At 38.4% G+C, this 15,542-nt stretch overlaps 1 protein-coding gene across 1 annotated transcript; it reads left to right on the top strand.

The window, feature by feature from the left end:
* Positions 1 to 2,734: 2,734 nt before the first annotated feature.
* pdia2 (protein disulfide isomerase family A, member 2) lies at positions 2,735 to 15,212 on the top strand. The gene is made up of 11 exons (XM_057843410.1): positions 2,735 to 2,972; positions 4,100 to 4,306; positions 5,354 to 5,487; positions 5,554 to 5,691; positions 5,810 to 5,923; positions 5,982 to 6,107; positions 9,884 to 10,075; positions 10,163 to 10,283; positions 14,486 to 14,664; positions 14,815 to 14,928; positions 15,007 to 15,212. Exons 1-11 carry the CDS (start codon positions 2,735 to 2,737, stop codon positions 15,064 to 15,066), a joined length of 1,623 nt encoding a protein of 540 aa, XP_057699393.1. The 3' UTR covers positions 15,067 to 15,212.
* The last annotated feature ends 330 nt before the right edge of the window (positions 15,213 to 15,542 follow it).

Raw genomic sequence — 15,542 nt, 5'->3', positions numbered from 1 at the left:
CTAACGATTCGATTACGACTACGATTCAGAGGCTCCGATTCGATTATAAAACTATTATTGATGCACCCCCCCCCCCTTTTTTTTTTTTTTTTTTAATGTTTTGTACATTAGTTCCAAAATTGTTCAAAAATCCTCTCAGGCTAAACCAAACTACTATTTTAGTATCAAGTTAGCAAATAACAGTAAACAAATATACAAAAATAACAGTAAATAAAATACTCCAGCCCCCATTCTGTATTAGCAGCTTTAAACTACATTCAATTAATTTAATGTTGTGAATCAACCGTTACAGTTGTTAAAATTGCTCCTGTTATTCCATAATTTTCCTTCTGTCTACTTTTGACATGTCAGTTTTAAAACTGTTTCATCATTTAAAGATAGATTCAAGACAAGATTTTGCTGATTTAGGAGTATTTTAGCTAAAAAGTTAATTAGGCTCACCTTCTCGAAAAGTCTACTGCTTTAGGATGGCGGCTATTTACGAACGCCGGCAAGTCTGTCATTTCGCATCTCTGTTCAATAATACATGTTCTAACACCGCCGTCGTCTGTCATTTTGCATCTAGTTCTACATATATATGATATCTACTGTCGCCGTATGTTTGTAGCAACTAGCAACTGGGCGTTGTTTGTAGCCGCTGTCGCCCCGAGTCAGGTATGATTGTTTTTTTTTTTGTTCTTTTTTTTTTTTCCATCTAGCGGCATGAGTTGAACATCATATTTACTCTCGGTCCGTTCCTCATTGCGTCCCAAAGACAGCGCTGACTGTGTTTTACTTTCGCTTTACCTGGTATAATTCAATAATCGGAATTTGGATGTTTGTGAATCGTTCTTGAATCTTCCAAGGCCGAATCACGAATAATCTTAAGAATCGGAAATTTCGCAAGCCTCTAGTGTTTACCATCAAGGCTTCCAACGGAGTTTGGGAAGTTCCATAGCCACCAGAAATCTGCTATGGCTTCCCACTGGCTGGTTGTAAGACACGGCAAAAAAAAAAAAAAAAAAAAATCGGGCTGGAGGGCTGTTCACAATGCTTTGTAGACCTCGGACAAAATGCTGGACACAGTGCTCGACGCCAGTTTGAGCTGGCCGCCACAGCTTGCTGGCTTCCACCCGAGGCTAGAAGTCTCTGTGCGGCATCAACAGTCGGACAGACCACCTCTTCTTCGTCACCTGCGCCTCAACATTTGATTGATAAACATTGTGTTGTGCATGGCCAGCAACTCACCAGTTTTTTGTATGTGTTTATGTTGGGGTTATAACTAAGGATTATTTTTATCATCTATTAATCGGGCAATTAATCAAACGATTAATCGATTTATTGGATGAATGCCCTTTTTTTCAATTAGCCTCACAATTTAACTTGAAGTTGTTTTCGGCATTTTGTAAGTAACAATGAAGACAACGTGTTAAAGTTTTTAATAAAGGTTCTGAGTATATAAAACTTAAAAACAATTTCTCAGTACACAAATCAGACAAAAGTTCTGTTCATTCAAATAAATAAAGTGCTCCTGATTGACTTTTTTTCTTGTGGGCAAAATGCTGATATAAATTGTGTCAACGACTCATTTATTTTCTTTAAACAAACGAAACAAAATTTAATAAGGAGGACTAATTAAATTTTAAACTCTTAAACTGATGGACAATATTACATCAGCATATGTGTGCATGTGTGCATATGTACATAGCGCTTGTGTGGTGAAAAGTTGTTCATATGTACAATTCAAATCCAATTTCAAAACACACTCTCTTTTATGAGAAATTACAGTTCGAATGGGAGTTTGTGTTGAAAGGAGACCCTAAGCTGCTATATGAATGGGTTTACGTGTGTGGTTTCTTTATAAAAAGAAATTAGAAAACTTTACGATCTAACAGTAGCTCAAGTGCTAATATGCTTCTCCAAAACACAATACTAACAGACACTTTTGGCAATAATTAGCATAATTGTTAACTAGCTCAGCGCGCTGTGCTAACCAGTAACGTCTCATCAACAAAGAATAAAAACAATACAATTGGCTTTATTTGCTTACATGTGATGAAGGCACCATGGATCCAACAACACAAAAGACTATCGACATCTCATAATATTATTGATTCAGCAACCCAACAGCAGCAGTTGCAGCAGTGAACTCTCTCTCTCTTACTCTAATCACTGGCACGTGCAGCCTCCCATTACACACAAACAAGAACCCAAACGGGACGGTTCATTGCTGCTGTCAAAAATAGATTGTCAAATTAGTGAGCAACAATTTATTAATCGATTCTTTGTTACAGCCTTAGTATATGTTTTTATTTTAGGCTTCTCGAACATGACACCAAAATTATTAAAGAATAAGTAATAATGCCACACCAGTTTCAAACATCACTTGAAATTTGCCAAGATTTGGAAGATTCAGGTAATGCTGAATCTTTTTTTTTCAATGAATTGAGCTTGTTGGCGTCAGTCCGCATTTGATACTTTTAAATATTTGGCAATCAAGGTCTTTTTGAGGACCTTGATAAGCAGCCGGAAGCCAAATAAAAGCAGGAATACTGAATAAAAATAGGGACTTGAGCAGAGAAGCAGACAGTTTTGCTCCTCTGAGGCAAATTTCATCAGAGGGAACAAAAAAGACTCATGCAGATGTTGCGTCTGATTGGCTCAGCGGCGAGGCCAGTAGAATTCTGACACACACTCTCTGATCTTTTCAAAAAGGGTCTGAAGGTGACACGTGTCTTTCACACGGCCGGTCAAGATGAGGACACCGACGTTACTTGTAGCGGGCCTTCTGCTGCTGGCCTCCTGCTGCTACGACAAGGCTCAGACGGAAAACGCTACGGAAGAAACTCCCAAAGGTGCCCAGGAGGAAGTGGAAGAGCCGCCCAAGAAGGAGAAAACCAACGAGATCGAGGAAGAGAACAATGTGATGGTGCTTCACGTCAACAACTTTGCCTGGGCGCTTAACCAAACCAAGTTTTTATTGGTGGAATTCTGTGAGTAGCCAACTTAAAAAGAATATATGTACATGAATTTTAATGTAACTATATTTATTTACCGGTATTTTCACATATTACAATACACATTGTGTTTGCATTAACCCTTTCAGGCACAGTGCTGTGGACAGCAATTCAAAAGTTAGACTTAAAAACTTTAACCCTTGATAGAACAATATATAATTGTAAATACATTTATGTATTAATACAACGTTAATACAAACAAAATTAAATTTATATGAATAAAAATAGAAATACACACTTGTTACGTTCCCAAATAACACTCTAAAGTTGATTTGTATTTAAAAAAAAAAAAAAAGTATTTCACTCATTGTATGCTATTGATGGCGATAGACGTCCAATTCCTTTTATATTTGGAGGACTGAATGCTCATATTTCAGTGCCATTGACAGCACTAGACGTCCAATCCATTTTGACTGGGAGGGTCGCCGTTCCCAATGAGTTAAATGAGTGCCCTGTAAATGTTAAAAAATTTCATGAATTTTCAGTTTAAAATAGTTTACATATTTAAAATAATTGCAATTTTAGATTTAAAAAAAATATATATTTTCAAATTTTATTACTTACAGTACTTGCTTTAAAATTATTTTAAGTATTCTTAATCACAAAGTACTCCGTTAAAAATATGTTTAAATACTATTTGAATTTCACAAGTTTACATCATCTTTGCATCTTAAAATATTTTAAAATACACTTTACAATAATTAGTATTTTCAAAAAAATGTTTTTAAACATCAAAAACAAAATGATTTACCATACGTTTCACAAGATTGTAAAATAGCATCACAGTTCTTGGTTCCAGAGTATTACAGTATTTTAATGCATGCTTATCTAACCAGAACTGTAAGGATTACTATTGCTTTAAATGCTGTATTGTATGACTTGGCTAAAGTCTAATTTCTCTTGAATGTATTAGTATTACTTCTATTTGTAATTGATAATATTTTTAAATAATCAATAAGCTATTGTTAAGTTAGGTATAGGTAAAAATTCACCTGGTATAGAGTGGGCCATGGTCCACATGTTTTTAAGCTTCCATTTTCCCACGTCTGCTGGGAGCGAAGTTGGAGGTCCTATCAGCAACTTTTGTGTTTTTGTATAACTAGATGCCCCATGGTGTGGCCACTGCCAGCGTTTGGAGCCCATCTATGCTGAGGCTGCCGGAAAGCTGAAGGAGGACGTGTCCTCCATTGGCTTGGCCAAAGTAGACGCTATCGAAGAGAAAGAGCTCGGCGAGGAGTTTGGCATTTCCAGCTTCCCCGTCCTCAAGCTTTTTGTTCACGGCGACCGAAAGCAACCTGTCGACTTCACTGGTATTTGGGAAAAAAAAAAAGTTAAAAGAACTGTTGAAGCCTGAAGCTAAGATCTTGAATCAACAGAATAATGTTTGGCTCAAAGTCTTGGGAGTTAAATAACAAACATATTTTATTTGTTTTTCCATTGGTGATTTGACTTTAAAATTAGCTGGCGATTTTTGGGAGGCGGTCACATCTCTAATTTAATATCTGTCTGAATGTAGTTTCTTCGTTACTTGTTTCCTTTATTAATTTGAACTTTTCCCATGAGATCTCACACCAATTCAGCCGCTGGATCCTATAGTCATGCCTCCAAAATTTAAGTTACTATCAGAGATACAGTGGTATGAAAAAGTATCTGAACCTTTTGTAATTTGTCACGTTTCTGCATAAAATCACCATCAAATGTGATGTGATCTTTGTCAAAATCACACAGATGAAAAAACTGTGCCCGCCATAACCAAAACCACCCAAACATTATAGGTTTTCATATTTTAGTGAGGATAATATAGTGGTGGATGGTGGGCAAGAAGTCTCAAAGACCCAAAAAAATGCCTGTTATTTTGGTATGAACAGGCAGGCTTACTAGGTGCCCCAGGCGACGTGTAGCTGAAAGCCCCCCCACCCCCCCAAAGAAGACAATAATAATTAAAATAATTAAAAAACATATTTTATATTTGGCCAAAACACTGTACAACCTATTGTTTCTAAATATAAATGAATAGCAAATTATCCTTATTGCACTTGTTGCATTTTGTTCATCCAGTAACACAAGCACGTTCATATAATTTTCTTAAACAAATAGCCATAGAATTCTCAACACTGTTATCCTCTTCATAACCACTTGGTAGTGCAATAGAGCAAATGAACCACCAGGAAGCTTTGAATCAGTTGGTTGCAAAGCTTCATTGCTTGAAGAAGCTTCATTTGGCCATCACTGCTCAATGTAATCTCTCACTTCCCTTGGGAGAGACAGACAGCCTCTGCTGAAAATTTTCTCCATTCAATGTAATCTTTCACATCCCCTGGGAGAGACAGACAGCCTCTGATGACAACTTTCTCCAGGCAAGAGGACGGTCGCAGGAATCATCCAGTGGCTGAAACGTCGAACTGGTCCTGGTGCGCAAGTCCTAGACACCGTTGACTCTGCCGCCCAGTTTGTTGATGCCCACAACATTTCTGTGGTTGGATTTTTTAAGGTTTGTCCTCATGACCATTGGAACATACCACATAGCTCGATTTTCATACTTTATCTATTCGCATAGAGTCTGGAAAGTGACGTGGCTAAGGAGTTCTCTGAGTTAGTCATGGATATGACCGATACAGAGTTCGGAATTACAGCATCTCCAGAGGTTTTCCAGAAGTATGAATTAAAATCTGACACAGTGGTGCTCTTCAAAAAGGTATGGATTTCAAGCACCTGCTACAATGTAAAAAAATTTTTTTTTTTTGCCACTAAAAATAATTTAGGTAAATGAAATCTGATAGGCATGTCTTCAATGACGATTTTGCTTTTTGTAGTTCGACAATGGCAGGGATGACTTTGCCCTGTCTGATGGTAAACTGGACAAAAGCAATCTGACCAACTTCATTCAAGAAAACAGCTTGGAGCTCATCATCCCCTTCACTAAGGAGGTAAACACACCCGCACATGAACAGGGAAAATTGTCTTGATCTTATGGTCTGCGTGTAGACAGGAGATAAGATCTTCAGTTCCAGCATTCGACTACACTGCCTGCTCTTCATCAACTCTACAGTGGAGGGCCACAACGCACTGGTGGACAAAGTCAGGATTATCGCGAAGAGCTACAAGGGGAAGGTATAGAGTTGATATTTACGATGCTAAAAAAAAGTGTTGAGTTCTTTAAAGATTCTTAATTGCTACTGACGTTTTACAAAAACCTGTACGTGAGGTTCAACGATGAATCCAAATTTAACATTCAGTTGACAACGTTTACAAACACATACATGTACAACAAGGTCAATGAAAAGTTAGGCTACCATTCAGATTTTTTGGCCCGTATGTGCCTATCAGATTTTTTTTCAAACAGGCAAATTCCATTTCCGCTTTGAACATGAGCTGAAAACAGCCTGGCACAGCTGTTATTCTCTTACACTGTCAGATGCCTCTTAAGATGAATTATAAACTCCTTACATAGAACTACTGAATTACCAGAAAGAAATAGTCACTAAGAAAAACGAGAAAAGTAATAAAATACAAAAATCTGTGCCAAAAAAAAGCCCAGCTTAATTCAACTTAGGAATTGTCATTGTACAGTGATCCTTCGTTTTTCGCGGTTAATGGGGACCAGAAACCCCCACGATGAGTGTGAAAACCGTGAAGTAGCCCCCCCCCCCCAAAAAAAAATCGTGTTCGATGTCTTTATTCAGATTTAGCATTGGAAAGAGATACATAAAAGACATGTTTTCGTTTCCACTTTTTTCCCAAAGTATAATAAAAAAAAACAACTTGTGTATATATATCAATATTTTAATAATGTTTTTTAAGCACTTCAAATGTAATAATGAAGTTTTAAGCATTTTACTGTCCCACCAAATTATTTTTAAACAAGAATAAAGTAGAAAAATGCTTGTCTTTATTAAATGTGTTGAGTCCACTCAAATCCGGTCAAGCTGCTCACTTACAGACAATGAGCAGCAACTGTTTAACAAGTTATACGATGATTGACACATGCGGCTCTTTGAAATTTTGGCTTCGAAGCAGTGTTGTTTTTGGCAGCCATTTTAAATTTCGTTTTAGACTTATTAGTCCAAGTCATACTTTAGTCATATCAAAATGTATTCGTCTTCGTCTAGTTTTAGTCAACGAAAACTCAGACAAATTTCGTCTAGTTTTAGTCGACAATCCTAAAAATGTTTTTGTGAATAAACTTCAAAAGTTTTAGTCCATGAATAAATAAATAAATAAAAGGTTTCCAACAATTTCGAATGAACATGACAGACGAGCGCATAACTGTTCAGTCTACAAGGACACAACCATTTTCATGATGATAATACACTCTTAGCAGGAAAACAGCACATTATTAGCAATTAATTAAACTCACCTGGATGCCACAAACTGTATGTACGAACTGTATGTAAAATGTTTTCCATGAGTTTAAGGAGACATTGAGTCACCGAGCTAAATGCTAATGCTAACGCGAACGCTATGCTGACGGGAACGCTATGCTAACGCTACAAGTTAGTTTAGTATGTAATGATCACTTAGCACAGCTCTCTAAAGGCTAGAGCAACATGGCATGGCGAAGATAAGAAAACAAAACTTACCAAACTGCACTAGGGATGTCCCGATCCAGGTTTTTGCACTTCCGATCCGATACCGATACTGGCCGATACCGATACCGACCTATCTGAGCATGTGTTAAAGTTTAAAGTTATTTAGCCTCCTTACTTAGTTGTCAGACTCATGTTGAAAAAGGTTTTAGTACCCTTGATAACAACTAGCCAGCTGAATTAGGTGAGTTTGAATAACACACAACCGTCGGTAACAAAAAACTGACCTGTTTATTCAGTGACAAACGCAAAACATTATAAATAACAAACAGAAATGGCATAGTCAGTCAGTAAAATGCGATGAAATGTGCAAATAATATTGTAAACTTTCTTAAAAATGCAAAACACACCAACAACCTCAGTGGAAAATCCCACAAATCCCCCAAGCTATTAAATGCTTTTAATGTTTCGTGCATTAGTTACAAAATGTGTATAAAAAGCCTCTCAGGTTTAAATAAACAACTTTCAGTATCAAGTTAACATTTTAAAACAGTAAATAAAATACTCAAGTCCCCATTCTGTATCAGCAGCTTTAAACTACATTCAATTCATTTAATTTTGCGAATCAACTGTTAAAGTTGTTAAAATTGCTCCCGTTATGCCATAATTTCCCTTCTGTCTACTTTCAACATGTGAAAGTTTTAAAACTGATTTGAAGATAGATTCAAGTCAAGATTTTGCCGATTTAGGTGTATTTTAGATAAAAAGTTAATTAGGTTCGCTTGGAAGGTTCACAAAAGCCTACTAGGGAAGTCTTCTGCTTTAAGATGGCGGCTGTTTACTAACGCATCTGGTTTTCAATACTTAATACTTCAATGTTGCTAACGCATTCGAGTCTGTCGTGTAGCATCTGGTTCTATATACATATGATATCTATTATCGCCAGTAAAACGACGTTGACGTAGTTTGTTGTGGCAGTCAGCAGAAGTCAGGTATTCTTGTGTTTTTTATCCAGCGGCATGAGTTCAGCTAAAGCCGTGAGTTGAGCATTAGCATTACCCGGGTCTAAGACAAGTTATGTTTACTTTCGGGACACAATGCGGTCAGTTTCTCATTGCGTCCCTAAACCGCGCTGTGTATTAGTTCCGCTTTACTTGACATATTTCAATAATCGGAATTTGGATGTTTGTGAAACGTTCTCGAATCTTCAGCGGCTGAATCGCGTGTTGGATGGTGCGTCTTTACTCACGTGAGATAATGGCTCGTCATCCAGAATGAATTATTCGGCAATGACTCTTGTTATTCCCTGGGCTTTGGGACTGTCGAGTGCCAGTTTGTCACGCATAGCAAAAGTTTCTGCCAGTGTTAGTTGCGTAGGACCTTTCTTTTTGTCTTCGGTTTTCTTAACATACTCCTCATATTGTTTGTGGTGGTATTTCGCTAAATGCTTGATTAGGTTGGTTGCATTAAAGCTTCTTACAGCTTTACCACTACGCTTGACTTTATTGTGGCATATGTTGCTCTCTGCCTCTTCGTCTTTGTCGTCCTTTAAGGTGAAATGATCCCACACAGCTGACATTTTTACCGATAAAGTCTCTCGGTAAATTGGGAGACGGTAATGTAAATGTAGTGTGTTGAAGGTGTGCCGTAAAATGCGGACTGGATTTTAGGGAAACCGAAGCAAAGACTGGAATGGATTATGTAAATCGGTGCGCTGGAAAACCCGGACCGGACTTCAAAAAAAAAACAACTGGATCGGACGTCTGGATCGGAATTTTTCCCATGTTCCGATCCGATACCGATGCGCATTTTTTTGCCCATATCGGCGTCCGATCCGATCCAAATATCGGATCGGGACATCTCTAAACTGCACCAGACTCATGTTTCACAAAAGGAGCCTGGAATGGGCAGACGCTTATGCCTGTGTATGGGGCGAGGGGGGCGGGGGGTAACTGTGATCTATCTTTGAGGTAACTATTGTAAGCGTAAATTGTAAATGATTCCTTTTATTTAATTATGGATATTTTTGCTCATTTCAATTTATATTATTTATATGGGACATTTTTGATAACTTCAACTGAAGTTGTTCTCTTATTTTTCACAGAATGATTATTTTATTTGTAAAACCTTGAAGTTGTTACATTTGTCATGATTAAAGCATCCGCTGGGGAAACACAATACAATTAGCAAAAACATGTTAATTGCACGTCTGCGTATATCTATATTGGTTTGATATTGGTATCGGATTTTTGGACAATATCGGGATATCGGTTAAAAAGTCATTATCAGACAACTCTAACAATGACACTTATTGTCACTTATAACACCATACCTAAGCCCAACTTTTATATTTTCCTTCAGATGCTGTTCATTACAATCGACGTTTCTGCCGAACTGTCGTTTGTGCTTGACTTTTTTGGCGTCTCGGCAGCTGAAGCGCCCACGGCTCGCATCATGAACATGGGTACTGGGAAGAAATTCAAAGTAGACTCGTCAGATCTCTTGAGCGGCCTACCGTCATTATGTCAGGAAGTTTTGGATGGTACTGCCAAGGTAACTCGCAAATGCACTCTAAGACGGTACTCTAAATGAGTAATTATATTGTAAACAGAATTTTAACCTTTTTGTTTTGTAATGCAGCCTTATTATCGCAGTCAAGACGTGCCTGAGGACTGGAATAAGGAACCCGTGAAGGTCCTGGTTGGGAAGAATTTTGAGTCTGTTGCTCTGGATCCAACCAAGAATGTTTTTGTTGAATTTTGTAAGTTAATAATTATGTCAAAATAAGACTATACAATACGCATTTTCTTGCAGAGGCTATGAATCACGCGGTCTTCAAAGAGGGTGCGCCTTGAGCAATGGAAGAAGGAGGTTATATCTTTTGATTTGTTAAGAAATGGTTTCAAAATTGGTAAAAATATAACCGATAGAAATGACACACCAAATTTTCTTTGCACCACCACGTCACCACCACGATGGGAACCAACCAAGAATTATTGTATATTTTGTATGTGATTGGCGAAAAAAGAAATAGCCTCAAATTAATTGAAATCGCTAAAAAATAGGATAGGTTTCCAAATCATAAGACTCTTAAGGGATACAATTTCTACTAGTTATACTTTATACTCAATGCTGACCTTGGTCTTCAGGTGCTCTACTCCAGGTGTCCCCAACTTTTTTTACGCCAGGCATAATAAGTTCTTCTCCAATCATGAAAGGTTTCTTGGCTTTGATGCATGCATGTGCATTTGCTTTTGTTGCCTCGTTTGCTAGCTTTTAGCCACATATTATGCAGAATGGACTTGGTTGTAGGCTCCTCTTCTGGCTCAGCTGGTGGCCTTTTCACCGTAAAAAAAGCTGTCGAAAGACGTCGCCGCCCGCAGCACACGTTACTGTTTACATTAACTGACGCTGGGCTTATATGGGTATACAATGCCGCTTTTCTTGGTCAGTCAGTGTGCTGGAGTTGCTTATTAAAGTTAACAATGATTGACAGACGTTAAGGTTTGATCTTGCCGGAGACGCTTGTAAGCCGAAACATCAAAGCGCCGCATGCATCAGTCATCATTTAACTTAGTAAACAGCTGCTCTGGCAACTCATTGTGTATTAGTGAGCAGTTTGAGTGGATTTGAGTGGACTCACTCAATGAAGCATTTAACAAAGACAAGCATTTTTCCACTTTATCCTTGTTTAAAAATAATTCGGTGGGACAGTAAAGTGTTTAAAACTTACAATAATTATTACATTTGAAGTGCTTAAAAAACATATATAACATACGTACGTACGTACGTTTTTTTTCTAGTATGCTTTGGGAAAAAAATGAAAAACATGTCTTACATGTACAGTTGTGGTCAAAAGTTTACATACACTTGTGAAGAACATAACGTCATGGCTCTCTTGAGTTTCCAGTTATTTCTACAACTCTGATTTTTCTCTGATAGAGTGATTGGAACAGATACTTATTTTTCACAAAAACATTCATGAAGTTTGGTTCTTTTATGACTTTATTATGGGTGAACAGAAAAAAGTGGTCAAATCTGCTGGATCAAAAATATACATACAGCAGCGCTAATATTTGGTAACATGTCCCTTGGCCATTTTCACTTCAATTAGGCGCTTTTGGTAGCCATCCACAAGCTTCTGGTTGAATCTTTAACCACTCCTCTTGACAGAATTGGTGCAGTTCAGTTAAATTTGATGGCTTTATGACATGGACTTGTTTCTTCAGCATTGTCCACAAGTTCTCAATGGGGTTTAAGTCAGGACTTTGGGAAGGCCATTCGAAAACCTTAATTCTAGCCTGATTCAGCCATTCCATTACCACTTTTGATGTGTGTTTGGGGTCATTGTCCTGTTGGAACACCCAACTGCGCTCAAGACCCAATCTTCGGGCTGATGACGTTAGGTTATCTTGAAGAATTTGAAGATGATCCTCCTTCTTCATTATCCCATTTACTCTCTGTAAAGCACCAGTTTCATTGGCAGCAAAACAGCCCCACAGCATAATACTACCACCACCGTGCTTGACGGTAGGCATGGTGCACTTGGGGTTAAAGGCCTCACCTTTTCTCCTCCAAACATATTGCTGGGCACTGTGGCCGAACAGCTCGATTTTTGTTTCGTCTGACCACAGAACTTTCCTCCAGAAGGTTTTATCTTTGTCCATGTGATCAGCAGCAAACTTCAGTCGAGCCTTAAGGTGCCGCTTTTGGAGCAAGGGCTTCCTTCTTGCACGGCATCCTCTCAGTCCATGGAGATGCAAAACACGCTTGACTGTGGACACTGACACCTGTGTTCCAGCAGCTTCTAATTCTTGGCAGATCTGCTTTTTGGTGATTCTCGGTTGAATCTTCACCCTCCTGACCAATTTTCTCTCAGCAGCAGGTGATAGCTTGCGTTTTCTTCCTGATCGTGGCAGTGACAAAACAGTGCCATGCACTTTATACTTACAAACAATTGTTTGCACTGTTGCTCTTGGGACCTGCGGCTGCTTTGAAATGGCTCCAAGTGACTTTCCTGACTTGTTCAAGTCAATGATTTGCTTTTTCAGATCCATGTATGTATATTTTTGACCCAGCAGATTTGATCACTTTTTCTGTTAACCCATAATACAGTCATAAAAGAACCAAACTTCATGAATGTTTTTTGTGACAAAGAAGTATCTGTTCCAATCACTCTATCGGAGAAAAATCAGAGTTGTAGAAATAACTGGAAACTCAAGAGAGCCATGACATTATGTTCTTCACAAGTGTATGTAAACTTTTGACCACAACTGTACCTCTTTCCAATGCTAAATCTGAATAAATACATTGAACACACATTTTTTTTTTTTGGTGGGGGAGTGCTATTTCGCGGTTTTCCACTCATCGTGGCGGGTTCTGGTCCCCATTAACTGTAAAAAATGAGGGATCACTGTACAACAACAATTCCTAAGATGCATTTTGCTGTACTTTTGCACTGATTTTTGTATTTGATTACTTTTCAACTTTTCTTCGTAACTCTTTCTGGTAATGCAGTAGTTATAGGTAAAGAGTTTATAATTCATCTTATTTAAAGGGTATGACAACACCTGGGGAAATTCTAATATTCCATCATTTATCCATAAACGCATGCCTTTTGGATTCATATCATGCCACTTCGTGTAATTACACACATCGCAACACCAAGAAAATGATAGAAATTTGGATCGATTGTCAAGCTAAAACGACCGGCACCCGAGATCCCGGAAATCGAGCATATTGTGTGCATGACGCCACAACAAGGAAACAACTGGCTCAGTGCTTAGTACTGAATGGCGGCGATGATGGCGGACAATTTTGTTTCTAGTTGCAGCGACGAATCCGACGTTACGAATGTTCTTCTAATGGTGACGAGGAGGAGTTATGAACCTTTCTTTGGTGTTTTGGGTTATCAATTTGAGCCCAAACGAAAGCCAATGCAGCCTAATGAAAGGATCATTGAGGGGAGCAATCACACTGATGAAACACCGGCAACATCGTGTGGGAAACACCGAATGGTTTGTTTTGCATTTCTTTTTGTGAAGCTGATACACCGTGACCGCAAAATATTGTGTATCATAATTATCATTTATTGTGCTATCATAGGTTTTCGCTCTGCCAACCGACACAAATATGAATGCGATTAGAGGATTTATTCTATATATTTTACGAGTGATAATTTTTACATGTCTCCAGTCCTATATCCAATGCGTGATATGTTTTTTATTATAAAAGAGTACTCACTCTGGCCATTTCCCTCCTTTGCTTTGCCTGGGGTGGTGGGGTGGTCTCATCAGAGCCAGTCATCGTCCTCTTTCTTGATATCTCGGGACATTTAGGTGGCTGCGCGTGTATGGTGGGCACCGCATCTGCTTTCAGCAGCAATTTCTTAGCAAAACCTGATTTCATTTATCCATAGTTTGAATAGCTTTCAGGTGTAAAATGCGCACCACACAAAACCGTGTCGGAGGCTGGGTCTGCAAAATTAGCCCTCTTAGCACGGACGAACTCTAGTCATTGTCTGCGTAGTCCAGCTCTTTTTATCACGTTCGGGAACTCATGGGTACTACATTGCGACAAATGTCTATTTGTACACCACATAGCATGACAGGTTTGAACCATTTTAGCGATTTTTGGATAAAACACGAACGCAACTCTCTCGTTGATAAAGAACGATGGCACCTGCCTCGACCTTTTGTTTCCTTGTTGTGACGTCTCCGCCCCATTCGGCTGTTTCCGGAATACTTTTGGAAATGTTCGTAATTTTCGATCTATTGCCCATGAATGTGATTAATTTTTCAAACTTTATTAATATTTGTTATCTTGCCACATAACGGTTCAATTGATATCCCACAGCCCCTTAGTATTATAATACCCTTTAATTGCAGTAGTTCACAAAATGAGCATCAATTTCAAAGATTTTTAGCTGCAATTGTTATTTATTTTTGTGCATTGCATTTGCAGATGCCCCGTGGTGTGGCCATTGCAAAGAGCTGGCTCCTATCTGGGACCAGCTGGGCGAGAAGTACGCCAAACATGATGACATCATCATCGCCAAGATGGATTCCACCGCCAACGAGCTGGAGAACATTAGCATCAGTGGATTCCCCACGCTTAAATATTTCCCAGCTGGTGGAAAGGAGGTACCAACATGCAAATTTGACTCAATTCACCATACTGTGCATACAAGTGACATACAATGGACACTCACACATTTATTTTGCAAGCTAAGCAGGCAATATTTAATTATTCATTTACTTCTTCCTAAACACATGTTGTTCATTTTTCTGCAGGTGGTAGATTACACTGGAAACCGGGATTTGGAGACGCTATCCAAGTTTTTGGACAGTGGAGGAGTTTTACCTGTGGAAAATGATGATGTTGATGAAGATGATAATGATGAAGCTGTTAGTATTTGCACACTAGCCCCAAAATTTACCTTCATCTTAATAATAACAATAATTTACTTTTCTGACTATTTGCAGGACGCGGGCGATTCCTCAGAGAAATCTGACAACACGACGTCTCATAAAGATGAGCTTTGATAATGTTTTTCATGTTTGCATCTCAGTAAAAGTCCCTTGAGGGACACATGGAAAAGCGCTATATAAGTATAACACCATTTACCATATTACATACATACCTGCATTTACGTGATCGTTCTGTTCATCTACAACAATTCATTAAAACAACTATGGACAGCTGTATAAAATCTAAGATTAAAAATATTTCTTTATCATTAAAATTTATCATTACATTTTTCTGGGGTGGCAGCAGGGGTGCTGGAAGTCCTTCACAGCAGGGGGTGCTATTTGTCATGCTTGCACCTTTTCTCCATATAAGACATGCACAATGGCTGTACACACACATGCTGGATAGTTTACATACAGTGGGGCAAATTAGTAAAAGTACCAATTGTGCAAGTTCTCCTACTTGAAAAGATTAGAGAGGCCTGTAATTGTCAACATGGGTAAACCTCAACCATGAGAGACAGAATGGTGAAAAAAAAAAAACAGAAAAT

Source organism: Corythoichthys intestinalis, chromosome 8, assembly GCF_030265065.1.
Source record: "Corythoichthys intestinalis isolate RoL2023-P3 chromosome 8, ASM3026506v1, whole genome shotgun sequence".
Taxonomy (NCBI): domain Eukaryota; kingdom Metazoa; phylum Chordata; class Actinopteri; order Syngnathiformes; family Syngnathidae; genus Corythoichthys; species Corythoichthys intestinalis.
This window is presented reverse-complemented; position numbering and strand designations above follow the sequence as displayed.